Below are 26981 nucleotides of genomic sequence, written 5' to 3'. Positions count from 1 at the left end.
AGCAATTGATGATGTTGGCTAGGGGTTTGGTGATAGAGTTAGGAATGGTGAGGAGTGCTTTGGTGGGTGGGATGCAGGTTTAATCTTTTTAAGAATGGATTCAATTTCCTTGGAAGAAGTAAGGTCAAGGGAGTCAAGGGTGGCAGTGGTTGAGCTTGGACCAAGAGGCATGGGAGGTGGGGTGAGGAGGAATCTGAGGAGGATGTTTGCTATTTTTTTGTGGAAGTAGAGTGCTAGTTCTTCACATTTGTTACTAGCTTCGTTGTCAGGGGCAGGGGGGGGGGGGGGGAGTGGAGGACTTAGTGAGGTCCGCAACGTACGAGAAAAGGGCTTTGGGGTTGTACTTGTATTCATGTATTTTAGATGCATAAAAGTCAAGTTTGGGCTTAAGTCTGGAGAAGTCTGTAGGAGTGCAGGGCAGATTTGAAGATGGAAGCATGTTGGGGTGAGGGGTCTTTACGCCAGATTCTCTCACTCCGTCTGAGATTATTTTTCATTATTTGTAACTCAGCAGTGTACCATGGTCTTTTATTTTTGATGCTGGGTGCAAGTCTCGGCTGGTGACTGGACATAATTCGTTTGCGATGTCATGGGTGAGGTTGCTCCATGAGGCAAGTGCAGCTTCAGGATTTGTACAGTCGAGTTTAGACAGAGAGGTGGAGAAAGCTGAGATTAGGTCCTCGCTGGAGCAGGATTTTCTGAAGACAATGATGGCACTATGTGCAGGGTTGCACAAGTTTGGGGCATTTATAGAGAGTAGGGTTTCGATGAGGGAATGGTCTGGCCAGGGAACAGGGGTGCATGAGGGTGTGTTAGGTGAATGGATGCAGGAATTAATGAAAATAGGGTCTAGGGTGTGCCCGGCTTTATGGGTGGGGGAAGAAATGAGTTGTTTAAAGCCAATGGCATGGAGTGAATTAAGAAAGGTTTCACAGGACGATTGGGGGGGGGGGGGGGAGTCTACATGGAGATTGAAGTCTCCTAGTACAATGGCTGGGATTTCGATATTGATGTTGTCAGAAATTAATTCAATCAGGGGGGAAGGGTTGAGGCCAGGGGGGGTACAGACAAGGCAGATTTGGAGTTCAGGGGATTTGAACAGGCCAATTTCAAATCTGGGAGGGGTATCAATGTTCACAGGTTTGAGTTTTAGCTGCTTTTTAGCTGCTAAAAGGAGGCCACCGCCTCTTTTCTTAGGTCTAGGGGTGGTGAAAATATCATAGGAGAGCATGGGGAGCTGATTAAGGAGGACAATGTCGGAATCCTTAAGCCAGGTTTCTGTGACGGTTCAGATTTCAGGCTTGCAGTCAAGGAGTAGATCGTTAAGGATTGGAGGGGGGGGGGGTTTAGAGAGAGATTGTGCGTTGAAAAGAACTACGGATAGGTTTGTAAGTCCTAGTAGCTGTTTCGGGGGGAGATGAGGATGGGGAGCAGTGATTTGCGATGAGCGGGTGGGTTGGTATGAGGGAGGAATGGGGGTCTGTGGGAAGGGTAGTGAATGCGGGGGGAATTTGGATAGGTTGTCATAATAGGACCAGGAGAGTGAGCAAGGAACAACTGAGAGCAGAGATAGAAATAAATGCCAGCCAGGGGGGGAACAGAGGAAAGGACAACGTGAAGGGGGAGGTTGGCTTAATAGAGGTCTGGATAACAACAACAATTAGCTAGATTACCATAGGGGGGCAAATACAGTAGTAAAATAGAGGCCTGCAACTTTAATTATCATTTTAGGCATTCAAGGGGGTGCAGAATTGTGTGCCTAACCAAGGATATTCAAATATCACCGGAAAACCTACCTGGATAATTTTGCAACCTAGCTGGCAGTATTCAAATCTAGCAAGTTAAGTTGCAAAGTTATATATAAATAAATATTATGGTCCTCGACCGGTGGTGTAATAGGAAACCAAAGGCCTTTCTCCTTCTTTTAAGTTGTTTTTTTTATATTGCCAGACTGGCAGCTGTTTCAATAACCAACATATGCAAAATCATTTTTATCCAGTAGCTGTGAGCCCAGCATTTCACACTGCCACAATTTCTTCTCTTCATCTGTTTAAGCTTTGCAAGTAGGATAATGATCTGTGTACTCTTTTAAACACAAGTGCAAAAGTTCTATTAAGGACAATCAAATAAAATATACATCTTTTGAGACATTTTTCACAGTGATTTTAATGTCACTTTAGTTCTCATGTGCTTTTCTATTTAAATACTGAAATGTGAAATGACCTATTTTTACAGCTTCAAAGAGTATTGCATAGGTGCCACAATGTATAAGAGCCACGGGGTTGAGCATGTTTGTTTAATTAAGGGTGGCACTGGCTACTAAACTTCAGCAGATTTCCCAATTTCTGCTGGATGACTAAGAAGCAGGAGGTCGTAAGGATGGTAGCACTCTCCTTCCCCCCCCCCCCCATGTTTTACCTCTCAGTATTCCTTCCCCAGGTTTAGTCAGTGTGAGATGTCCACAGCATCCTGACTGGTGGTTCTGGAATGGACATTGTTACTATGTGGAGACGACAAAGAGCAAAACCTGGCCTGAAGCAATGGCAGCCTGTCAGTCCTATATTGCCACAAGCCTAGTTAAAATAAATAGCATAGAAGAGAAGGTAATGCAGCAGTCTAAATATTGAAATTATGTGAAATCTATCTATGTATTTATTTATTTGTAGCTTTTCTATACCGACGTTCATTTGCACATCACATCAGTTTACATTGAAACAAGTGGATAAGAAATCACATTTCAGGCAAACATTCAAACTGCTCAAACAAATCAGGGCAGTTGAGATAGTTAAGTTGTAGAAGGTAGGCTGAAGCTTCAGGGTAAGCAGGGATATATAAACAAATAACTGTAATTTGAACAAATATAGCAAAGGGTAATAGTGGGAGATACAACAAAAAAACTGTATACAGAGGGTTTTGGGAGACTACTTGAGTTTAGCGGCATGGTGGTCAGTGTGAGGGGAAATTAAACTATCATCTTATGAAATTTTAAGAATTCAGCAAAAAAAAGTACAAAAGACACAAAGGCATTTAGATTGATAACTGCACTGGAAGCATAAAGTGTGTATAGTACCAGCTTTTAATATATATAGAAATGGAGAAGGGGGTGGGGGACCCAGACATATTTATTTATAAAGGAGGAGATATGTGTGTGTGGGAGGGGTGCAGGGACCTTTAGGGCATCTATGAAATGTGGGTGTAGGAAGCAGGAAATTAAGCATCAGGCCCTTTTACTTTTTTTCCTTTTTTTAAAATAAGATATCGTTACATAACCGGATATGTTTTGAAGATATCCATTTAAGTAGGAAATTAACTGGCTGCACAAGGCCAGATTACTAAAACCTAATCAGCTATATTCAAACATAGGCCAGGGTTCATCATTCCGTGCGGAATGATGAACCCTGCGCTACAGGGGGGTGGGGGGCGAAGCAGGGGTGGTCGGGTGATAGCCTACAGCCGGCCACACCATAGCGGTGCAGTTTCGCCTGCCGTGGTCCGGCTGGCTGCAGGCTATTGCGGGCACAGCGCCGCCGTAAAAGGTAGTGATATTCCCCGTGCTACTGCTGGCAATAATGTTTGAAACATCACCGGCAGTGGTGCAGCTACCAATTACCATAATTCCCTCCCTAACTCCACCCCGATTCCTCCCCTCCCCCTAATTTAAATCTTGCCGCCGCGATAAGGCCCTTATCTCATGCGTTAGGGCCTTATCACACATGATAAGCTTGGAAAATAACCCCCATAGCTGGTCAGATATTTTTAGTTATCTGGCTACATGTAGCCAGATAACAGTTATCTGGCTACATGTAGCCAGATAACTGTAGGCAAGTACATTCAGCTGACGTTTATCCCCTGGATACATGCGACAAATTATCAAACTAACTTTAGATGCATAACTTGTCCACTAAATGGCTTAATGAATATGGACCTCTAATTTATATTGATACTTACAAAGTTCTTGCATTTTACTCAGCTCTGGGTAACAGCAATGGTGCAAGGAGTGAGTTGGACAGGATTGAATAACAGAGCCAAGAAATGGATATGGGAAGAAGGTGAAGAAGCTGATCTTTCTTTGGACTGGTGAGTATTTCAAAAGGCATTACTAAGGCTGTCCTGATGGTCCAGCAGATGCACTTCTTTGTTGCCAAATAAAAGACTTTCCATTCTCAGGTCCTTCTTCTTCTGGCAAGTGACAAGTATGTGAAAATCAAATCATAAGAGTCAGATAGATTCAGTAATAGTGTAATTCAATGGATTGATTCAGTAAGAGAGCAATTCATAAAGTCTAGTGGATCTGTAAGTGGGTATAGACCATAACTGTTTGTGATGTGATCCATTGTGTGATTTGGGTGACCACACTTGCCCTTTCGATTGTCTTAGGGAGTCTATTTTTCAGCAGCCTGCATATGGCTAAAGTCTGTGAATATATTTGAAAATTAAAAGTATGTGTATAAGTGCTTTATCTGTCCCAACCCTACCCCCAGAATGCTTACAGAGAGTGTGAGGAAAAGTCCACATATAATCGAGATATACACATACTTCCCCCCCCCCACCCCCGCACAATTCCCCAGATAATTTTCAGAAGCTGATTTACATGTATAAGCTAGGGTTTATGCATGTAAATCCTTTTGAAAATTACCCCTGAATTCCCAGTTCTGGAGGAGATAAGTATGATGTCTAGTTGTTTTGCACACTTCGAAATTGGGTTATGGAACAAGGAGGTTTGAGTAGATTTTGAACTAGTAAAATAGGGGTGTGTAGACAAAAATGTTTTGTTTCATATTATTTTTTTTGTTTCATTCTAGTTGTTTTGCACACTTCCAAACTCAGTTTCAGAACATGAGACAGTATCAAGGAGGACTGAGTAGATATTGATGCAGTAGAATAGAGATGTACAGTCAAAAAGCTTTTTTCACGTAATTGTTTTTGTTTAATTTTTGGTTTGAAGGAATCAAGCAAATCAAGGTGACTGCCCAAGCCACAAAGCAAACAAAAACACATTCCCTGTACGTACCCGGATCAGTCCAGGACAGCTGGGTTTTGCCTCCCCATCAGCAGATGGAGACAGAAGAAGACTTTGCGGACTCTGTCCTATACCCCTGAGGTGCCACCTAGTGTCTGCCAGTATTCTTCTGTCTCCAGCAGATGGTGGAGGTGCAAAGCCTAGTGTCTCTCGGTGGTACTAAGTTAGGGGTTTGTTTGTCTTAACTTAGTGCTGCCCTTTTTTGTGGTTTGTTAGGGATCTGGACAGGTTTCTTTAGTTTAAAAAAAAAAAAGTTAGGAAGTTTTCATCAGGCGGGCAAGTAGTGCAGCGTCTAGCCTCCCAGGGGGTTGTCAGGTCCTGGTGGGACCATCCCCCTTGGTATTCGAGGCTGCAGAGCAGAGGGTTGGGGACCCTATTTCTGCCATGGCTCGGGGTGATGCCGGGGGTCTTGGCCACTCACCCTCGACCAGCCTGCTGTTTTACCAGGTAAACTTCAAATTTACTAATTTTCTTCAAAACTTCCCTGGAGTAAGGCCTTCCTTCGGCCGAGTGTTTGCTCCGTTTTTGCCGTTTTTTCTGCCCGGGGGGGACCGGGAAATCGCGCCGAACGCCGCGGTTCTTTTTTCGATAGTCAAAAATCGAGCCCGGGGATTTGTCACGTGGTGCGGCCTACTCACCGGGAATTTGCTCCGATCGCCACGGTTCTTTTTTTGGATAGTCAAAAATCGAGCCCGGGGCTTTTACCGCAAGGTGCGGCCTACTGACCGGGAAATTGCTCTGAACACCGCGGTTCTTTTTTCGGGCACTCAACAAATCGAGCCCGGGGATATGCCACGTGGTGCGGCCTGCTCTGCCTGTGGCAGTGCGCGCGTGCGGATTTCCTGCGCTGGGGTCTGCACAGCCTGTCTCTTCGGTGGGGAAGGCTCCTCCCGGGATTTGCTTGGCAAGGAGCCGGTGCAAGGCTCCAGATCGCGTTGGGAGCCCCGGAGGCCTGATGTTAGAGAGAAAGACCCGGTTCCGCTGGCTCCACTCCAGCTCAGTGCTGGCTCGGAGGCCTTGTTAGCAACCTTCAGGGACCAGGAGAAGACAGCGCTGGATGCGCTTGGGGGATGGGTCTTCTCCTCCTCCGCTCTCCCCGAGGCCGGCTGCTCCTGGTGGGGGCATGGATCCGATAGCTCCAGCCGGTGTTTCCTCAGATGAGGAGGATTCGGAGTCGGATGGTTCTTCTTCTTCGTTCTCCTCCCACTTTGTGGACATGATGCGCAAGTTCTTCAAGGCTCACAGATCTGGACGGAGGTCGCGGTCCAGGTTGCCCCGGGAGTCTTCTTCACGGAAGCGGTCCAGGCGGTCGGAGGGGGCGGATGCTCCCAAGCCGAAGCGTCCTCTCCGTTCTCGGGAAAGGCTGACGGAGTCTTCTCAATCGGACTCATTGGAGGACGATCCAGCACCCCCGATACCTACTGGCGACGGACAGGAAGAGGATCCTGAGCTTCATCCTCAGCCGGCCAAGCCGGGGGCGGCCCAGGCGACAGACGGCGATGACCCCAAGGTGGTGCGCCTGTTTCGCAGAGATGAGCTAGGGCCGCTGATACCGGTTATTCTAGAGGAGCTCGCTATTGACCTGGATTGGCCACTGTTGGAAACAGAATACTGGGTTGATGGACCTTTGGTCTGACTCAGTATGGCAAATCTTATATTCTTTTTTTCTTTTATTATATTGTTCAGAAGCACAGGTCTTTTCCTCAAGACATCAATTTGGTTAATTCTGGCTATTTTACAGAAGGAGTTCCAGCAGGATCTAACACTGAACTCCCTTAGAATACACGTGATGGCTATTTCCTGTTATATATAGAGAGTAGGGATGTGAATCGTTTTTTGACGATTATTGTCCGATATATTTTAAATCGTAAAAAATTGTTAGAGGCGCGATACAATAGGAATTCCCCCGATTTATCGTCAAAAATCGTAAATCGGGGGAGGGGGAAGGGGGAGGGCGGGAAAACCGGCACACTAAAACAACCCTAAAACCCACCCCGACCCTTTAAAATAAATCCCCAACCCTCCCGAACCCCCCCAAAATGTTTTAAATTACCTGGGGTCCAGTGGGGGGGTCCCGGTGTGATCTTCCACTCTCGGGCCTTACGGCCATATGGCCGGCGCCATTTTGCAATACGGTAATACGGCCATACGGCCGGCGCCATTTTGCAATACGGCAACGAGTGCAGGAGGTCGCTCCCGGACCCCCGCTGGACTTTTGGCAAGTCTTGTGGGGGTCAGGAGGCCCCCCCAAGCTAGCCAAAAGTCCCTGGGAGTCCAGCGGGGGTCCGTGAGTGATCTCCTGCGCTCGTGACGTCGGGGGACAGGAACCAAAATGGCGCCGGCGCTACCTTTGCCCTGTCATATGACAGGGCAAAGGTAGCGTCGGCGCCATTTCTATTAACGCAGCCATGGCCCAGGGTCGGGGTGGGTTTTAGGGTTGTTTTAGTGTGCTGGTTTTCCCGCCCTCCCCCGATTTACTATTTAAACGATTTAAAAAAAAAAAACAAAACCGCGGCGATCAGATTCCCTCCCCCCCCAGCCAAAATCGATCGTTAAGACGATCGATCACACGATTCACATCTCTAATAGAGAGAGAGCATCCAGTTGATGTACTTCTCCGCAGGTCCAAATGTTTTCACACTTTTTAATTCACCTTCTGTTCTGAGAAGCTATTTCATCCTGGGATCTCTCATTGGTCCTTCTTTGAACCCATTAAGGATATATTGATGTTGAATCTGGCTATTGTGGTCTATTGTTCAAGTTCTCAGATGAGGAAATATCCATACACATAGTCCCTTCATTCTTAGTAATGGTAGTGTTTTTTCATGTGGGGGCAATCAATTGAACTCTGAGGATGGATTCAGCGGATAAGTTATGAGGAACTTCTCTTACTGGATGCTCGCCAAACACTAATCCAGATTATTGAGGGTATCAAATCCTTTCAGGAGGTTAGATCCTTTGTTCATTCTAGTTAGTGGTGAGAGAAGAGGAGAGATTTCTTCAAAGGCCAAAATAGCTAGGTGGCTTGACGAAGTGATGGGTTCAGCCTACATATTTAAGGGGCCTGGTAGTGTTGGAAGGTCTTAAGGTGTATTCCAAAATTTTGTCGTGCGATAGGAAATAGGCAAGATGTTTTTGGTTGGATGTTCTAACAGGAGACGCTGCTTGTTTTGAGGCAGGCATCTTGAGCTCAGGTTTGAAAGCAAGCTCCCTCCTGCAATAAGGGAAGATAGGTACATCCCATGCATCTGGACTGGTCTAGTAGGATGATAAGGAAGGAAAAATGTGGTTCTTACCTACTAATTTTCTTTCCTTGAGTCCTACCATACTAGTTCAGAGTCCCACCCAATTTAGCCTACTGCATTAGGTATAACTATGGCAGCCAGAAATCTGTTACCATAAAGTTGTATCATTTTTCATTTCAGTTCCACTGCTGTTAGAGGGAGTCAGGCTCCATTTGGGGCCCATTCTTAAATCAGAAGGACAGATTTAACGTGATTACTTTGATACAGATATGCTAAAGCAGATGCCACAGTAACCTATATAGGGTGATATCAGCAAAACAATTGTTCTCGGTCTCCATCTACTGGTAGGGGACCAAAACCCATGCATCTGGACTGGTCTGGAAGGACTCAAGGAAAGAAAATTAGCAGGTAAGAACCAAATGTTTCCTTGTTGCTGCCCATACTCTACCCATTATGTGGATAAGTTGAGGACTTTGCTTTCCAGTGCTGTGAATTACTAATATAAAGGTAGATATTCAGCTGCTCCAATATGGCTAAAGATACCAGGCCAGTCCAGAGTCCCACCCAACTTAGCTTTCAGCCTGCTGCATGAGGTATAACCTTTGCTGCCAGATGTTATCTGACTAAAAAAGCTGCTGAATATCCACCTAACCAGTCAAACTTTGAGTAGCTAGCTTCATAAACTTAACCAATTAGCTCTAAAATTCTGCACTCAACAGTTACATTAAAAAAAACCCCATAAAACCTTGATCCTCCCTCACAGCATCTAAATAATACTCATACCAGCAACTCCCTTCATGAGTGGACACCTGAACCTCTCCATTTACCCCTCCCTCCCGATCCCTTTCAGTATTAAAAAAAAAACCAAAAACCTTCAAACCAGGGACCCTAATCCCCCATTCTCTCCCCATCTCTGTAAAAACGTGTGCACCCCAAAGCCCCCCCCCCTCCCTATACCGACCTTGCTTAAAAAAAAGACACTGCCCAATTACCTCCCCTCTCCCATCATCCAGAGCCATCCTCAAAGCCTTCCCCAAACCTCCTCCCAATTTGGCTGAATACTTAAAAGTCCTTATTGAGCAAGGCGGTGAACAGAAAGTTACCTGGGAAACTTTAGCTGGGATACTCAGTGGGACTTACCCAGGTAAATCTCCCTTTGAATATAGCTAGCTAAAGTTACCCAGGCAGTTTTGGGACTGTGTTCTGTCTGATCAGAATTACATGGATAATTTTAGATAGTGCTCAATATTGGCACTACCCGACTAAACGTAAGCCATGCCCCCTCCCTCTTTTCACATGGTTAAAATGTTATCTTGGTAAAATTTAGCTGGTGAGAGTAGGGAAATGTTAAATTAAATGTATTTGTCTGGGTAACTGAAAAGTTACCCAGACAAATCCATCTAAACAATAACTTGCAAGTGCCAGTAGCTGAGAACTTACCAATGCTAGTATTAATTTACTCACTGGATTGTCAGTGAATAGTAGGGGTGTGAATCATGTGATCGATCGTCTTAACGATCGATTTTGGCTGGGGGGGAGGGAAATCTGATCGTCGTGTTTTTTTTTTTTTTTTTAAATCGTTAAAAATCGTAAATCAGGGAGGGCGGGAAAACTGGCACACCAAAAAACCCCTAAAACCCACCCCGAACCTTTAAAACAAATCCCCCACCCTCCCGAACCCCCCCAAAATGTTTTAAATTACCTGGGGTCCAGTGGGGGGGGGGTGTCCCAGCGCAATCTCCCTCTCTCTAGCCACTGCTGCGTTAAGAGGAATGGCGCCGGTGGCCCTTTGCCCTTATCATTTGACAGGGCAAAGGTAGCACCGGCGCCATTTTGGTTCCTGGCTCCCGACGTCACGCGTGCAGGAGATCGCCCCCGGACCCCCGCTGGACCCCCAGGGACTTTTGGCCAGCTTGGGGGGGCCTCCTGACCCCCACAAGACTTGCCAAAAGTCCAGCGGGGGTCCGGGAGCGACCTCCTGCACGCGGGCCGTATTGCCAATCTTCAAAATGGCGCCGGCGCTACCTTTGCCCTCACTATGTCATACGGGCGACGGTCGCCCGTATGACATAGTGAGGGCAAAGGTCGCCCGTATGACATAGTGAGGGCAAAGGTAGCGCCGGCGCCATTTTGAAGATTGGCAATACGGCCCACGTGCAGGAGGTTGCTCCTGGACCCCCGCTGGACTTTTGGCAAGTCTTGTGGGGGTCAATAGGCCCCCCAAGCTGGCCAAATGTCCCTGGGGGTCCAGCGGGGGTCCGGGGGCGATCTCCTGCACGTGTGACATCGGGAGCCAGGAACCAAAATGGCGCCGGCGCTACCTTTGCCCTGTCACATGATAAGGGCAAAGGGCCACCGGCGCCATTTCTCTTAACGCAGCCGTGGCCAGAGAGAGGGAGATCGTGCCGGGACTCCCCCACTGGACCCCAGGTAATTTAAAACATTTTGGGGGGGGTTCGGGAGGGTGGGGGATTTGTTTTAAAGGTTCGGGGTAGGTTTTAGGGTTTTTTTGGTGTGCCGGTTTTCCCGCGCCCTATTTAACGATACAATACAAATGCCCCTGACGATAAATCAGGGGCATTTGTATTGTATTGTGCACTCTAACGATTTTGGACGATTTTAAAATTATCTGACGATAATTTTAATCGTTCAAAAATGATTCACATCCCTAGTGAATAGGCCAAGCTCCATTCAGAACTGTGTGCTATGAAATCTTGGCTGTCTTCATTAAAGAGATATGCAAGACTGTACCATACATCCATCAAATACTATTGTGTGTTTGGGGACCTCCCATTTTCTTTCTGAAGTAGATAGTTCCAATTTTAATTTATGCCATCAGGTGACATCAGAATATTCTCAAATGTTTTAGAGCTTATACTTTTCTGAGGTTACTCATTAGGCAGTCATGGTATCATATGACATTATGCATATGGAGGTCCATATTCAAAAGCCATTTAGAGAGATAACTCACAAGTTATCTGTCTAAATGACAAATGTGGCATATTCAGCCACTTATCTGGCTAAATTACAGCTGGATAACTACTTATCCAGCTATAATTTAGCCAGATAAAAAAGGGCATTTCAGGAGCATTCCTGGGAGGGTTTGAGTTATCCAGCTAACCTAACTGAATATCGGGTATATCCAGCTAGGATAGCTGGATAACTTTAGACCTGCTTCTTAACATGCTTCTTTTCCAGATATCATGAAAGACATCCAGCTAAGTACTGCTGTTATTGACAAACTAGAGAAAGATTTAGAGGGCCAATTTCCTCCCTCCCCTCCCAAAGCTCAATACAAAGGCCCTCAGGTCATACTTTCCTCCCCTCGCCCCCTCCCCACAAACCTTTGTAACGACTTAGGAAGGGGCCAGTATTGTACATGGCCCTGGACCCAATTTTCTATTAAACAGTATCAGGTTGCCTCCCTCCCTGCCCCTCCCCACAAGGAATCATAGTAGTTAGTACCTACCACTCCCATCCCTCTGAACCTCCCCAGTCCCCCAATACCTTTTTGATCTGAACTGGAAGCAAAAGACCCTCTGCCCTGCTCCCAGCATCTCCAGTACTGCTCTGACAGAGGCAGTGCTGACTGCTGAAAGCTTACTCTTACAAAAAGGTATCAATTGGGGGACTGGGGAGAGTCAGAGGGATGGGGGAATAGGCACCACTATGATTCCTTATGGATGGGTGTGGGTGGCAGGGAGGGAAGCAACCTGATACTGTTTAATAAATAATTGAGATGGGGGCCGACGTACAATACTGGCTTCTTCATAAATCTTTAAAAGGTTTTGGCGGGGGGGGGGGGATTGGGAGAGTATGGCCTGAGGGTCTTTATATTAAGCTTTGGGAGAGGAGGGATGGGATTAGCCTTCTGAATCTTTCTTTGGTTTGATAATGACAGTAGTACTTAGCTGGATATCTTTCATGATATTTTGTAAAGTAGTATGTTATCTGGCCACACAAGATAACAGCATGTTAAGAAGCAGGTTTAAAGTTATCTGGCTATCCTAGTTGGAGATACCCGATATTCAGCTAGATTAGCCAGATAACTCAGTCCTCCCAGGAAAACACCTGAAATGCCCCTTTTTTATTCAGCTAAATTATAACCGGATAAATAGATATCCAGCTATAATTTAGCTGAAAAAGTGACTGAATATACCACATTTGCCATTTCACAGGTCTCAATTCTGTTCCTTTCTTGAGGCACCCGTCTTAAATGTGAAAGAGATACTCTGATGGTTTCAATCTTATAAATATACTCCAGCAGTCTTCTCTTCAGCAATTTCTCTTCTTATGACTCAATCATCTTTTGTTTTAATCTTGGATATTACAGATTGTCCCTAAGTCAATATTACTCTCTCCAATTCCTTTCCTTCAGGGCTGTTGGTGTGGATTTTGCAAAGAATGGCTGCGTAGGCATTGGTTCTTCTGTGAAATATAATTTAATTGTGTCAGACTGTTTGGAACGCAAAGGATGGGTTTGTGAGAGAGATGAAGGTAAACACCTCTACCATCTTATGTATAGCAGATGAAAGGAATCTAATGTAAAAGTGATCAGCAGAAGTGTAACAGTACATAAAAAGCAGGCTATCATACTGCTTCATTTGTGCATTATCCTATGTTACAAGCATCAGTTTAATAGAAAGCTCTACTACATCCTCAATGACAGTTTAGGTCAAAGATACTTAAGGCCTTCTGTAGTAGCAGACACCACTGTGAGATATCTGGGGAATCTTAATAAAAGCAGTTAAAGTACTGAGACACCAAGCACCCTCAATAACAGGAGAAGCAATTCTAAGATATCTGGGGATCTTCATCAACAGTAGTAACATTCTTGCAATATCCAGGTAACCTGATATCAGCAGGCAGAATTCTGAGATATTGGGGACCCTCAGTAAAAGGAGAAGTTTTGAGACATACACGAACACTCATTAACAGCAACAAGAGTTTTGATATATCCATTGCCTTCAGTAATAACAAGAGCATTCTTCACATATCCTGGGGATCCATAGTAACATCAGAAACAGTACAAATTGAGTAGTACAAATATATGGTTTTTCCCATAAAGGACAGTTAACATCAGGACTATTGCAAGGGATGGGCAAGGTAGGCACCCACCCAAGGTGCCAGGCTAAAGGGATGCCATGGAGTTACTCCCACCAGCATCAGTCCAAGAGTGGAGATATTCTCCCAGCATGCTGGTCCAGTTCCCTTCTCTCAATGACTGTTCATACCATCTTTCCCACTCACTACTGTCTTTGCATTGGGCCACATGCCACATTCCTGAAAAGATCACCAGGGTCCCCCAGAGATCCCCAGAATGTGGAGTGGAGAAGACCCCTGAGGCAGGCTAAGAGAGAATTTGAAATGAAGTTGACCATAGAGGCAAAAACCCACAATAAAAACTTTATTAAATATATTTGAAACAAGAAACCTGTGAGGGAGTCAGTTGGACCATTATATAATCAAGGGTTAAAGGGTCTCTTAGGGAAGATAAGGCCATTGCAGAAAGACTAAATTAATTTTTTGCTTCTGTGTTTACTAATGAGGATGTTGGGAAGATACTGGTTCCAGAGATGGTTTTCAAGGTTGATGAGTCAGATGAACTGTACCAAATCACTGTGAACCTAGAAGATGTAGTAGGCCAGATTGACATTCTAAAGCATTTTGACCCATGCATTGAAGTTTCTATATGGCTTAGCCTCTCTTTCCCCTTTCCATGACCAGGTAACACTTCTTAAAAGGCAATAGCCTTCACCATGTGTCTAATCTGTTTTGCTAGAGTCTGGAAATCTCTCTGTACCACTTGGATGCTGTTTCTAGTGCTGGGTGACTCCAAGATGACGCCAGCCGTCCATTGCTCCTACCATGTGACAGGGGCTGACCAATGGCACCAGTAGCCCCTGTGACGTAGTAAGGGCAAAGGCAATCGGCGCCATTTTGAATACCAGCAGCCGACAGCCCGAGTGCAGGAGATTTCTCCAGGACCTCCACTGGACCACCAGGGACTTTTGGCAAGTCTTGAGGGGGGGGGGGGTCAGGAGGGTGAGGGTTGTAGTTAATTAAATTTAAAGGGTTGGGATGGGGTTTGTTTTGGGAAACGAATACATATGTAACTAATGAATGGATCGGGGTCCCCCGAGAATGGATGCAACGGATTTGGGTCCCGATGAATACGAATACCGAATGAGACGAATCTGTCCCTGCTGCACATCCCTAAAAAATAGTGGAAAGTGTTCTAAGCATCAATCACAGAACATATAGAAAGACATGGTTTAATGGAACAAAGTCAGCATGGCTTTACCTATGGCAAGTCTTGCCTCACAAATCTGCTTCACTTTTTTGAAGGAGTTAATAAACATGTGGATAAAGGTGAACCGGTAGATGTAGTGTACTTGAATTTTCAGAAGGCGTTTGATAAAGTTCCTCATGAGAGGCTTCTAGAAAAAGTAAAAAGTCATGGGATAGGTGGCGATGTCCTTTTGTGGATTACAAACTGGCTAAAAGACAGGAAACAGAGAGTAGGATTAAATGGACAATTTTCTCAGTGGAAGGGAGTGGGCAATGGAGTGCCTCAGGGATCTGTATTGGGACCTGTACTTTTCAATATATTTATAAATGGTCTGGAAAGAAATATGATGAGAGTGAGGTAATCAAATTTGCAGATGATACAAAATTGTTCAGAGTAGTTAAATTACAAGTAGATTGTGATAAATTGCAGGAAGACCTTGTGAGGCTGGAAAATTGGGTATCGAAATGGCAGATGAAATTTTATGTGGATAAGTACAAGGTGATGCATATAGGGAAAAATAACCCATGCTATAGTTACACAATGTTAGGTTCCATATTAGGTGCTACCACCCAAGAAAGAGATCTAGGCATCATAGTGGATAACACATTGAAATTGTCTGTTCAGTGTGCTGCGGCAGTCAAAAAAGCAAACAGAATGTTGGGAATTATTAGGAAGGGAATAGTGAATAAAACGGAAAATGACATAATGCCTCTGTATTGCTCCATGGTGCGACCCCATCTTGAATACTGTGTACAATTCTGGTCGCCGCATCTCAAAAAAGATATAATTGCGATGGAGAAGGTACAGAGAAGAGACGACCAAAATGGTAAGGGGAATGGAACAGCTCCCCTATGAGGAAAGACTAAAGAGGTTAGGACTTTTCAGCTTGGAGAAGCGACAACTGAGGGGGATATGATAGAGGTGTTTAAAATCATGAGAGGTCTAGAACGGGTAGATGTGAATCGGTTATTTACTCTTTCAGATAATAGAAAGACTAGGGGGCACTCCATGAAGTTAGCATGTGGCACATTTAAAACTAATCGGAGAAAGTACTTCTTCACTCAATGCACAATTAACTCTGGAATTTGTTGCCAGAGGATGTGGTTAGGCAGTTAGTATAGCTGTGTTTAATAAAGGATTGGATAAGTTCTTGGACGAGAAGTCCATTACGTGCTATTAATTAAGTTGACTTAGAAAATAGCCACTGCTATTAGCAACGGTAACATGGAATAGACTTAGTTTTTGGGTACTTGCCAGGTTCTTATGGCCTGGATTGGCCACTGTTGGAAACAGGATGCTGGGCTTGATGGACCCTTGGTCTGACCCAGTATGGCATGTTCTTATATTCTTTCTTTTCTCCATTGCTAGAGCTTCTTCATTATTTAATACAGAGAAGGTATTTTGTACTTGTGTCACTTGTGGGAGGGTGTATCTTTGCATCACAGGTCTTCTTTACCAGATTCCACTGTAATCCATTTGTTCTTGGGTTTCTGCGCATTCTGTGTAGGTGGGGAGGAACATGTGGGCTGTATACTTGAGAAGAATGGATGTTTCTGGATCCCAGGTCTTATTCCTACCTGAGCCCACTGTATAAACAACCTCAAAATTTTCCAAGAACAAGAAATAAAGAAAGAAACTAAAACCAACCAAATCCTTAGAGATATTATCCACCCCATCTTATCCCCATGAAAACATGTTGTCAATCTTTTGGCGCACACGCGCGCGCACACACACACACACACTCTCTCTCTCTCTCTCTATGTAATTGTTCAAGATTCTCATTTCACTGTTACTGAAATAGTCAAATGTGAAGCACTATTTATTCAGTTTCCGATAGAAATTCAAAATAAGGAGGGAAATAATTGTAGAGCAATTCTTATGAGGTGCTTTTTTCTCCCCAAATTGTGGTTGTTGTATCTGTGGACCCTTGGGTTGAGGCAGGATTGACTCTACCTGCAGGGACTTTTTCCACATGCAGGAGGCTGATAAGTAAGACCACAGGTAACATAAAAAGGTTACCTGTAGTCTTACATATCAGGCCTGCCTGGTAGTGGGAATCCATAGACAGAAGAAATCACCAAAGGAGAATTCATTTGGATCATGGGAATCTGAAGCTGGTCGATTAGTTCCAAAATAGATCGCCTCTTGCAATTAATGGCTTGAGAGACTCGTCCTTCCTGAAGAATGGCCCTTTGGCTCCTCAAGTCCAACATCCGCTCTCATCCCCAGCTGCCACATCCGCAACCTCTCCACTTCCAGAGAGCCAATGCAGTTGTGACCTTGCTGCTTGGCCCCAGAAGAGAAACTCCATCACAGACAGCAAGGCCTCTGCCTGTTCTGCACTGCCCAAAAGCCATCTTTTGGCCCAAGGTCCACAGAGGTCGGGAAACCTCAATGCCTAGTCCTTTGAGGAGATGACCCTAAGCCTTACTATTACAGCTCCCCAACCACTTCTACCAGTTCATTGGAATTGGGCGCCACTCATTTCTTCACCCAGGCCTTTGGAGCTAGAATCTGAACCTGACCACAATAGAAGGAGTTTTTCTCTACTAATCAGTCCTCCCTGAAGCAGCGTTTTTTGCGAAACGCCGGCCCCGTCGGCGGCGGTTGTTAGACCCTCTGGGTCTCAGTCACGGCAGAACTATGTGAATGAATAATCTGCAAGCGTCTGCGTTCATCAAATTCATCTAATTCAAGATAAGTGCTCTGCCGTCTTTAAACATTGTCGGAACACAAACATTTTATGAGAGACGGAGTGAATCATACCGTCCGTCCCGCAAATCAGTTGTAAGACTGAAATTTCATCGCTTAAGTCGCATCATTTACATGGTTGCAGTAAATCTCGCACCAAATTTTGTGGCAATAAGCCATTGAACCAGCTTGAAACAATTTCATTAGTGAACATTGTGGTTATTTACATAAAATCATAGAGTGGTCTACTGATTGTTATTAAGTCGTTTGAACATCAACATTGTTACCATTGAATTCACCAGCATAATACAGCCAATTGTCTGGCTGAGTGAAAGTTTAGTTACTTGGTTTCATCAATGTCATCAACTTGCTGAACAGCAACACGATGTTTTCCTCTAGGAGACGTGTTTGTCAATACAAATAGCTTTTCAGACAAGAGGCTACATAATATATAAGACTTTAATAACGTATGATCAACATCAATTTCATCAATATTTGGGATACAGAGTTTTTTAGTTTCCCAAAAATCAAAGTGAATTCAGTCAAACTTTGATACAAATTTGAAACATCTAATTGATGCAGAATCACAATGTTGCTTGACTGGTGTCAATAGACATTAATTTTATAAAAATCTAATAAAATAAAAAATAAGAGTGCACAAGTCATAATAAAAGCAATTTTAAATAAATATATTAAATTTAAAACAGAGATTATAAGACCGATGATTGGACCAATTGGCCTCTAGAAGTTTCTGTTAATTCAGATCTCTTGCCAATACTGAGGTCTTATCTCTATAGTCAAATTAAATCAAATTATATTATGCACTTTATAGTTTATTTCTGATAACACCACATCATTATTTTGCGGCTTACATCATATAGCCAGTTATTGTTTTGCCTTAGTATTTTAAATTGCCAGAGACTGAAGGTTCCCTTTGCAATGAGGGTTCAGCCGATAGGACCAAAAGAAGCGCTGACATCATCTCCCGCCCAAATCTACAATATCAACCTATGTTGACTTTGTAGTTTACACAGTGCTTCTGTAAACTATGGGAAAACAGAGGATGAACTAGAGTGCAACTATCACCAGTTTTCTATATTACTAGAAACATTACTGTTGGCACCTAAGAAAGATGTCGGGAACATGGCCCATATTATGAAGGTCATGAAAACTATTGAGCATATAAAATATGCAAGCTCCAAACACCTGAAGTCAGCTATTTATGTTCCTACATTCCAAATGTGGACGGACAGGCACAGCGTTAGAGGTCAAGTCCTTGTAGGGACATAAGGCCTGGACGGACAGGCACAGCATTCAAGGATAGAGGTCAAGCCCTTGTAGGGACATAAGGCCTGGATGGACAGGCTGTTGTGTCCGTCGGTTCCCGACGTTCTCTCTCCAACCTCCTTACCTCTTTGGCACCTCCTTCTTCGACCGCGGGAAGATTGGCTGCCACGGTGTCCTTCTGCCGAAGTCCTCCGGCATCCCCGGACCGGCTAGACGTTGCAACCCGCCATGTTTCCTGGAGGCCTAGGGGCTCGCGGCGCGGCCCTGACTGAAGTACCGGCGATGGCGCAAACCTCAGGGGCATCCCCCTGAGATATCGTCACCCGCGACAGATATATATGGTCTTAGAATTTGCTAACAGATCGAGTTAGCAAGGGGTTACTCTACCTAAGCTACTCTGCCTCCTCGGACTTACCAGGGGTAGCCGTTCCTCGAGGGCCTCACTCTTTCCTTTGTTTTTAGGTGACAGTCTGGAACCGGTACTCGCTCCTCAAGGGCTCTTGTTCCCAGACTTGCTCCATATTCTCTTCTTCCTGGAAGTCATCACTGCCAACTACATCAGTGAGTTACCATCGCTCTCTCAGAGCTTTCCCTGGAACCAGGTACTTGCTCCTCGAGGGCCTATACATTCCAGCTCCTGGGCTTGTATGAGACATTGTGTGATTGTTACTATCAGGTTCGGTACATGAACTCTGCATATCCTGCCTACTCACTATATTTCAGTTTCTCTACAGCTCAGCCTCCAGGGATCGCTGTTCCAGTATCTGAGGGACTACAGCCCAGCTGGGCATTCCAGCTCACTTCTGCCACCTCTGGTGGTTCATTATACTGTCTAATAAAAGAACTAGTGTGTGTCTGTCTCTTAACTCTGAGCCTGACCGGTGGTCCCACTTGGGATCTTCCCCCGGGGCATGGTCATATGCCACTGGTCCAAGGATCCACCCACAACTATCCTAAATAACAACAGATTGCTAACTCCTATCTGACTGATACTCCCAACAGATAGCAACTCCTAACACAGGCACAGCATTTGAGGATAGAGGTCAAGCCCTTGTAGGGATGAAAGGCCTGGATGGACAGGCACAGCATTGGAGGATAGAGGTCAAGCCCTTGTAGGGACATAAGACCTGGACGGACAGGCACAGCATTAAAGGTCAAGCCCTTGTAGGGACATAAGACCTGGATAGATAGGCACAGCATTTGAGGATAGAGGTCAAGCCCTCATAGGGACATAAATCCTGGTCGTACAGGCACAGCATTAGAGCTCAGGCACTTGTAGAGACATAAAGCCTGGACAGACAGGCACAGCATTAGAGGTCAAGCCCTCATAGGGACGTAAAGCCTGGATGGACAGGCACAGCATTAGAGGTCAGGCCCTTGTAGGGATGTAAGGCCTGGATAGACAGGCACATTATTCAAGGATAGAGGTCAAGCCCTTGTAGGGACATAAGGCCTGGACGGACAGGCACAGCATTCGAGGATAGAGGTCAAGCCCTTGTAGGGATGGAAAGCCTGGACAGACAGTCACAACATTAGAGGTCAAGCCCTTGTAGGGATGTAATGCCTGGATGGACAGGCACAGCATTAGAGGTCAGGCCCTTGTAGGGACATAAGGCCTGGATAGACAGGCACAGTATTCAAGGATAGAGGTCAAGCCCTTGTAGGGACATAAGGCCTAGATGGACAGGCACAGCATTTGAGGATAGAGGTCAAGCCCTTGTAGGGATGGAAAGCCTGGACAGACAGTCACAACATTAGAGGTCAAGCCCTTGTAAGGACGAAAGGCCTGGATGGACAGGCACAGCATTGGAGGATAGAGGTCAAGCCCTTGTAGGGACATAAGACCTGGACGGACAGGCACAGCATTAAAGGTCAAGCCCTTGTAGGGACATAAGGCCTGGATAGATAGGCACAGCATTCGAGGATAGAGGTCAAGCCCTCATAGGGACATAAATCCTGGTCGTACAGGCACAGCATTAGAGCTCAGGCACTTGTAGAGACATAAATCCTGGACAGACAGGCACAGCATTAGAGGTCAAGCCCTCGTAGGGACGTAAAGCCTGGATGGACAGGCACAGCATTAGAGGTCAGGCCCTTGTAGGGACGAAAGGCCTGGATAGACAGGCACAGTATTCAAGGATAGAGGTCAAGCCCTTATAGGGACATAAGGCCTGGATGGACAGGCACAGCATTCGAGGATAGAGGTCAAGCCCTTGTAGGGATGGAAAGCCTGGACAGACAGTCACAACATTAGAGGTCAAGCCCTTGTAGGGATGTAATGCCTGGATGGACAGGCACAGCATTAGAGGTCAAGCCCTTGTAGGGACATAAGGCCTGGATGGATAGGCACAGCATTAGAGGTCAAGCCCTTAGAAATACCCAGAAGCTATTAACTGTATTTATGCACTTCAGCTGATGACAAAGGAACATGGAGAGCTCTCAGAAATAAGAAAACCGCTACTCAAGTCCAAATCAATATCAACCTACGTTGTCTTTGTAATTTACACAGTGACTCTGTAAACTATGGGAACACAGAGGATGAACTAGAGAGCAACTACCACCAGTTTTCTATAGTACTAGAAACATTAATGTTGGCACCTAAGAAAGATTTAGGGAAAATGTCCCATATTATAAAGGTCATGAAAACTATGCAAGTTCCAAACATTTTAAGTCAGCTTTTTATGTTCTTGCATTCCAAATGTTGCAAAACAGTAAAATAATATTCTGGAAAGAAGTGATGCACACATACATGAAACTGAAATTAGAAATACTAGAACTAAACTCAGACAGGCACAGCGTTTGAGGTCAGACCCTTGTAGGGACGTATGGCCTGGGCAGTGGATAGACAGGCACAGCGTTTCAGATCAGACCCTTGTAGGGACGTATGGCCTGGACAGTGGACGGACAGGCACAGCGTTTCAGATCAGGTACATGTGCTGATATTATCTGGAGCATAGGAGACAGTTGGAGCTGCTGCATGGCTTTCAATTGCTTTTATTCTTCTTGCCATTCACAGGGAAAATGTGGAAACCCAAGCAAAGGCAGGTTTATTTTCAAAAACACTAGCATTTCCATCAACTCTTGTGCCAGCCTTGAGCGGTGAGGGCTCATGATATCCTTTGTCATTGAAAATACACGTTCATTGGGCACACTGGTCGGTAGACATGACAGATATCACTGAGCCAATTTGGCTAGGTATGACCAGACAGTGGACCTGTGTGCCCAATATGCCAGCGGATCTGTCTGCATGTCCTCTGTGGGCTCTGAGAGATACCATGTCACTGACAGTTGTGCTGGTGTCTTCTTTGCTTGGGTGGGCTGAGAGTCACTCATGCCAGCTGCTTTCTCTCTAGCCCATAGCAGAACAGATGATTCTTTATGGGCAACATGCTTTTGGCGTACTAAAGTGGAAAAGGAGGAGGTACTAGCTGTCGCTGACAGAGTGCTGCTCTTGCTTGGGTTAGCACAACTCTCTGAAGTGCCCGTCGCTGTTTCTTCCTCTGCTTCATGCCTAATCTGTCTCTGCCTATGGCGCTCCTGTTCACGGACTTTTGCTAACAGCAGGTCTTTCACAAATGAGAGATGATTGGATTGTAGGGCGAGTTTCCCTTTCACACAGGGATCACAGACTGTGGCGAGCATGTATGTGTGGTCTTCTGTAAAAGGCCTTAATCTCTCTTGCACCTGCTTCTGCAAAAAGTCCAGACAATGCAGCACCTCAGCTGCATTCCCTCTTCCTGTTTAAAGCCCTCCAAATTTTCCTCCAGAAAATTAACTATAGGGATGATGTCAGCGAAGGTGGCACTTCTGGAACTCAGCTCCTCCGTGACATCCTTGAAGGGCTGCAGGATTTTTACCAGCTGACTCATGACTAACCAATCATGATAACCTAGATGATTCTGCATACCTATGTCCATTGAACTAGAAAGTTCATGAAGGAGTGCCTCCAGCTCCACTAACCTCTGCAGCATCATAAAGGTGGAATTCCACCGGGTGGCAATGTCTTGAATGAGACGTTTGCGAGGCATCTCCAAATCAGTCTGCTTTTGTCGGAGAACCTGCCCCGCCTTCACACTTCTGTGGAAGTGCGCTGCTATGTTCCTGCACTTGTTTATTAACGTATGCAGGTATTCATTCTCTTGGTAAATGGACTTCAACCCCAGAGCTGACTTCACTACCAGTTGCAGAGTGTGTGCAAAACATCGGATGTTCTGAAAGCGCCCGTCGTATATTGCCTTAACCATGGTTGCACCATTGTCTGTGACAAAGAACCCTGTCTGAGAATTCTGGTCTTGCTGGTGTAGTTGCTAGACATGTGCATTCGTTTATAACGAATTAGGCAATTTCAACAAAATTGCCTAATTCGTTGTGATTCGGGGGGACCTGAACCACAAAACGGATTTTCCCCGAGCTTCGGGAAAAATTCGTTTTTCGTGTTAGTGCAGGGGGAGGGGCACATTTATTTAAAAAAAAAAAAAAAACCCACCCCAACCCTTCAATTTTACTTTCTTACACCCCCCCCCCACCATCCCGATCCCTCCCCAAGACTTACTAAAAGTTCCTGGTGGTCCAGCGGGGTCCCGCGAGCGATCTCTCCCTCCATGCTGTCGGGCCTGCTATGACTCAAAATGGCGCTGATAGCTTTGCCCTTACGATGTCACAGGGGCTACCGGTGCCATTGGTCAGCTCCTGTCACATGGTAGGAGCAAAAGATGGTGCCGGCTGTCCATTGCTCCTACCATGTGACAGGGGCTGACCAATGGCACTGGTAGCCCCTGTGACAATCGTAAGGGCAAGACTATCGGCGCCATTTTGAATACTGGCAGCCGACGGCCCGAGTGCAGGAGATCTCTCCGGACCCCCACTGGACCACCAAAGACTTTTGGCAAGGGACTTTTGGCAAGTCTTGGGGGGACTCCTGACCTCCCCAAGACTTGCCAAAAATCCCTGGTGGTCCAGTGGGGGTCCAGGGCGATCTCCTGCACTCGTGCCGTCGGCTGCCAGTATTAAAAATGGCGCCGATAGCCTTGCTCTTATGATGTCACAGGAGCTACCGGTGACTTCGTACCTACCTACCATGTGACAGGGGCTGACCAATGGCACCGGTAGCCCCTGTGACATCGTAAGGGCAAGGCTATCGGCACCATTTTGAGTCATAGCAGGTCCGACAGCCCGACGACATGGAGGGAGAGATTGCTCGCGGGACCCCGCTGGACCATCAGGGACTTTTAGTAAGTCTTGGGGAGGGATCGGGATGGTGGTGGTGGTGGTGGTGGGGGGGGGGGGTTATAAGAAAGTAAATGTGAAGGGTTGTTGTGGGTTTTTTTCCAATTCACGGTTTTTTTTCCGATTTGTGGTTTTTTTTATTCGTTTTTCTGGTTTCGGGTTTGGGTTCCAGTTTTGTTGTTGGCAAAAAACGATCCGTGGGAAAACGAGTTTTCCCACAAAGCGCCTGAACCGAAACCTGACCCGATCCAGAAAAACAAAGCTCATCTCTAGTAGTTGCCAGCCTGCCAGATCTGTCTGATGCATGCTAGAATATTGGCTGAGGTATGGGCCTTGTCCGTCAGATGGGTGTGCAGTAAAACCCACCTCTACCCTGATACTTGTTCACTAATAGAGCTGCTGCCTGCCCGTGCCTCAGCCAGGTCCCACCAGTGTGCTGTCAGGGAGAGGTAAGAGTGTGCAGCATTCATGGCGGTCCAGATATCACAGGTGAAATGCACACTCCCCATGTTATATTCATGGGGGATCACGATGCGTTTCGCGAACCCACGAATACAACGAATAGGGACTTATGCATTGCGGATTGCGAATGCGTTGAAAATGAATGCACATCCCTAGGCAGAGATGAAGACAGAAGACAAACCGGAGACGGCTGGATGAGGACTCGGGACAGGCTGGATGAAGACTGAAGACAAGGCTGGAATGAAGACAAGATGCTGGGAAGCAACACACACTATGAAGCATAGCTGGACCTGTTACTGAGGCAGTGAGGGAGAGAAAGCAAGGGCCTTTTATAGGCTTGAGTGTGTGATGCAATCAGAAGGACCTTCCTTTGTGAAATGCACTCAAATTAACATGTAGTAGGGTAACAGTTGTGAAATTTCTAGGGAACCCTCAATAATGGCAGGAGTAGTCCTGAGTTATCTGGGACCCTTTGTAACGTGCATTGTATGATGGCTCCCTAATGAGACTCAAAGAGGAGGTAGTAAAGAGAGAGAAGGAACATAATGACTTTTTAAGAAGATAAATTTGAAGGAGTAAGGAAAGAAGTGTGGTGAAATGATTCCTTGAACTCAATTGGAAAGACTAAAGAGAAAGGTCTAGTGGTTAGAGCAGCTGGCTACAAACCAGGGAAACCAGCGTTCAAATCCCATTGCTGCTCCTTTTGACCTTGGGTAAGTCACTTTACTCTTCATTGCCTCAGGTACAAACTTAGGCCTGGATTCATCAAACTGCAATATTTTAATCTGGGGTAGAGGATGTATCCTCCAATTATTAGACTCATTGGTTTCTATTGTGGGGTCCATCCCCCTGCACCCCCACACCCCCAGACCTCATAATCTAAAAATTCCTCAAGTGAAAGGGCCAGGGGTGCCCCTAGCCCTGGGTCTGGTTGGCACCATTTTTCAAAATGGTGCTGATCTGACCTTGCCCTTATCACATGACTGGAGCAAGGTCCAGGCATTGGACAACCAACAAGGTCTTTTCTTATTTTTGGAGGTTGGGGAGTCGGGTCCGAGGAGGTATCTATGGCCAATGTTATGTTTTAATGGAGGGAAGGGGAACCTTTGACTTACTTGATGATTGGGTTGGGGGAGGGGGTCATTGTTGCACAACCATTGGGGATTTTATTTTACATTTGCTTGTCGCAGTTGCTTTGAGTGGCAGCCCTGGGGTGAAGAGGGGTCACATTTGATCCCCAGCACACTTTTTATACTTTAGGTTATTTTTTTAAAAGTGTTGGCTCTTTAAATCTAATGCAGGTGCCTCAGGACCAGCATTAAGATCCCGAGGCTCCTGCATTAGATTAACATTTCCTCGGGATGTGTAGTTAAATTAATGAGGCTTCCAACTTTCTAAGTGTGCCATGTTAATTTATTAACATCAGATTGCCTAGTCATGAGCTGTTTTGTATGGATTTGCAAAATCTATGCATGCAATTCTCATGCAAAGCAGCTCATTGTAATAGGTGAGGGAATCTAGGCAGGGCTATGTAAAATATCAAGTATATCGCACAATATATGCTGTTTAATGCATGTTAGAGCCCTACAGGGCTTGATGAATCTTCTTGTTAGATTGTATGCCCTCTGGGATTGGGAAATATCTACAGTACCTGAATGTAATCCACTTTGAAGTTCCAAAAAGTGGAATATAGATAAAAAATAAATAGTTAATACTTGTTGCTTTTCTGATGGTAGAGGGAAAGAGTTGTGAAAAAGGCCATGAACGAGCAGTTAATAGAAAAAGAATGACTGTCAGACATGCTTTCCATTTCTACAGTACAAGATATGTTCCAGGAGTATAAAGGACGTGCTTTATTGAATCCTGTGACATACATTAATGCCAAGTTTGATACCTTGTCCACGGCTAAAGAGGCCTGCCTTCTGGAGGTGAAGAACTGCAGTGGAATCACACTGTGGGCGGGAAAATTTGTATTGGTTACTGGGACCACATTGATCACTGCTGCTGCTGGTGGTGTTGATGCTTTTCTTAAGACATGTGAGTAATATTTAATCTTTCTATTTGTTTAGCTAGTGCAATACCCACTCTAGTATCATACTCCTTGCTATTTCATTATTAAGACTCATACACAGATCTGTCAATACTGTACAGTTTTGGCCCATAACCCTCCTCTTCCTCATCATCCTGCCAGACCAGTCCCAACTTGTGGAATTTGTCCCACCTACGAGCAAATGGAGTCAGAGATCAAAACCTTTGCACTGATATCCCTCTTCCATATATAGCCTGGTATAGCAGGGAAAGTCTGGTTCAGCAGGAAAGTTAAGTGGGCTGCTAGGGCAACAGACTATATCAGGTTGATTTCTCTAATGGTAGCCTTGGAACTATAAATGACAGTCTTTGAAGCTGGTTTTCCTTCCATGGGGTATCAGGGTCTCTTCAGAGACCCTAGATTCCCTGGCTTAATACAGCAAAAAGATAAAGCTTTCCATTTCCATGTATTAAATTTATAGATTGTCTAATGCAATACAGGTCGATTTACAAAAGAGCAGGCATAAAAAACAGCAATAATAAGTTAATAAAATAACAAAGTAAAATCATATAACATCACAAAATATAAAATAAAAAGATTAAAAATAATCAAATTTAAACAAAAAAATGTTTTAAGGAGAGATCTGAAGTTTTTGCCAGAGTTGCATTTTCGCATCTCAAGAGTGAGTGAGATCCAGAAGTCAGGACCTGCGATGGAGAAGGAGCATTC

General features: G+C 45.2%; 1 protein-coding gene across 1 annotated transcript in view; it reads left to right on the top strand.

Annotated features, from left to right (window-relative positions):
• The first annotated feature begins 2529 nt into the window (after positions 1 to 2529).
• Positions 2530 to 26981, top strand: part of LOC115097583 — a 112296-nt gene continuing 87844 nt past the window's right edge. The window contains exons 1-4 of the mRNA XM_029613520.1: positions 2530 to 2603; positions 3971 to 4077; positions 12644 to 12762; positions 26042 to 26260. Coding sequence (XP_029469380.1) covers positions 2541 to 2603; positions 3971 to 4077; positions 12644 to 12762; positions 26042 to 26260 — 508 coding nt within the window. The 5' untranslated portion in view covers positions 2530 to 2540. The remainder of the gene's footprint in view (positions 2604 to 3970; positions 4078 to 12643; positions 12763 to 26041; positions 26261 to 26981) is intronic.

Source organism: Rhinatrema bivittatum, chromosome 8, assembly GCF_901001135.1.
Source record: "Rhinatrema bivittatum chromosome 8, aRhiBiv1.1, whole genome shotgun sequence".
Taxonomy (NCBI): Eukaryota; Metazoa; Chordata; class Amphibia; order Gymnophiona; family Rhinatrematidae; genus Rhinatrema; species Rhinatrema bivittatum.
This window is presented reverse-complemented; position numbering and strand designations above follow the sequence as displayed.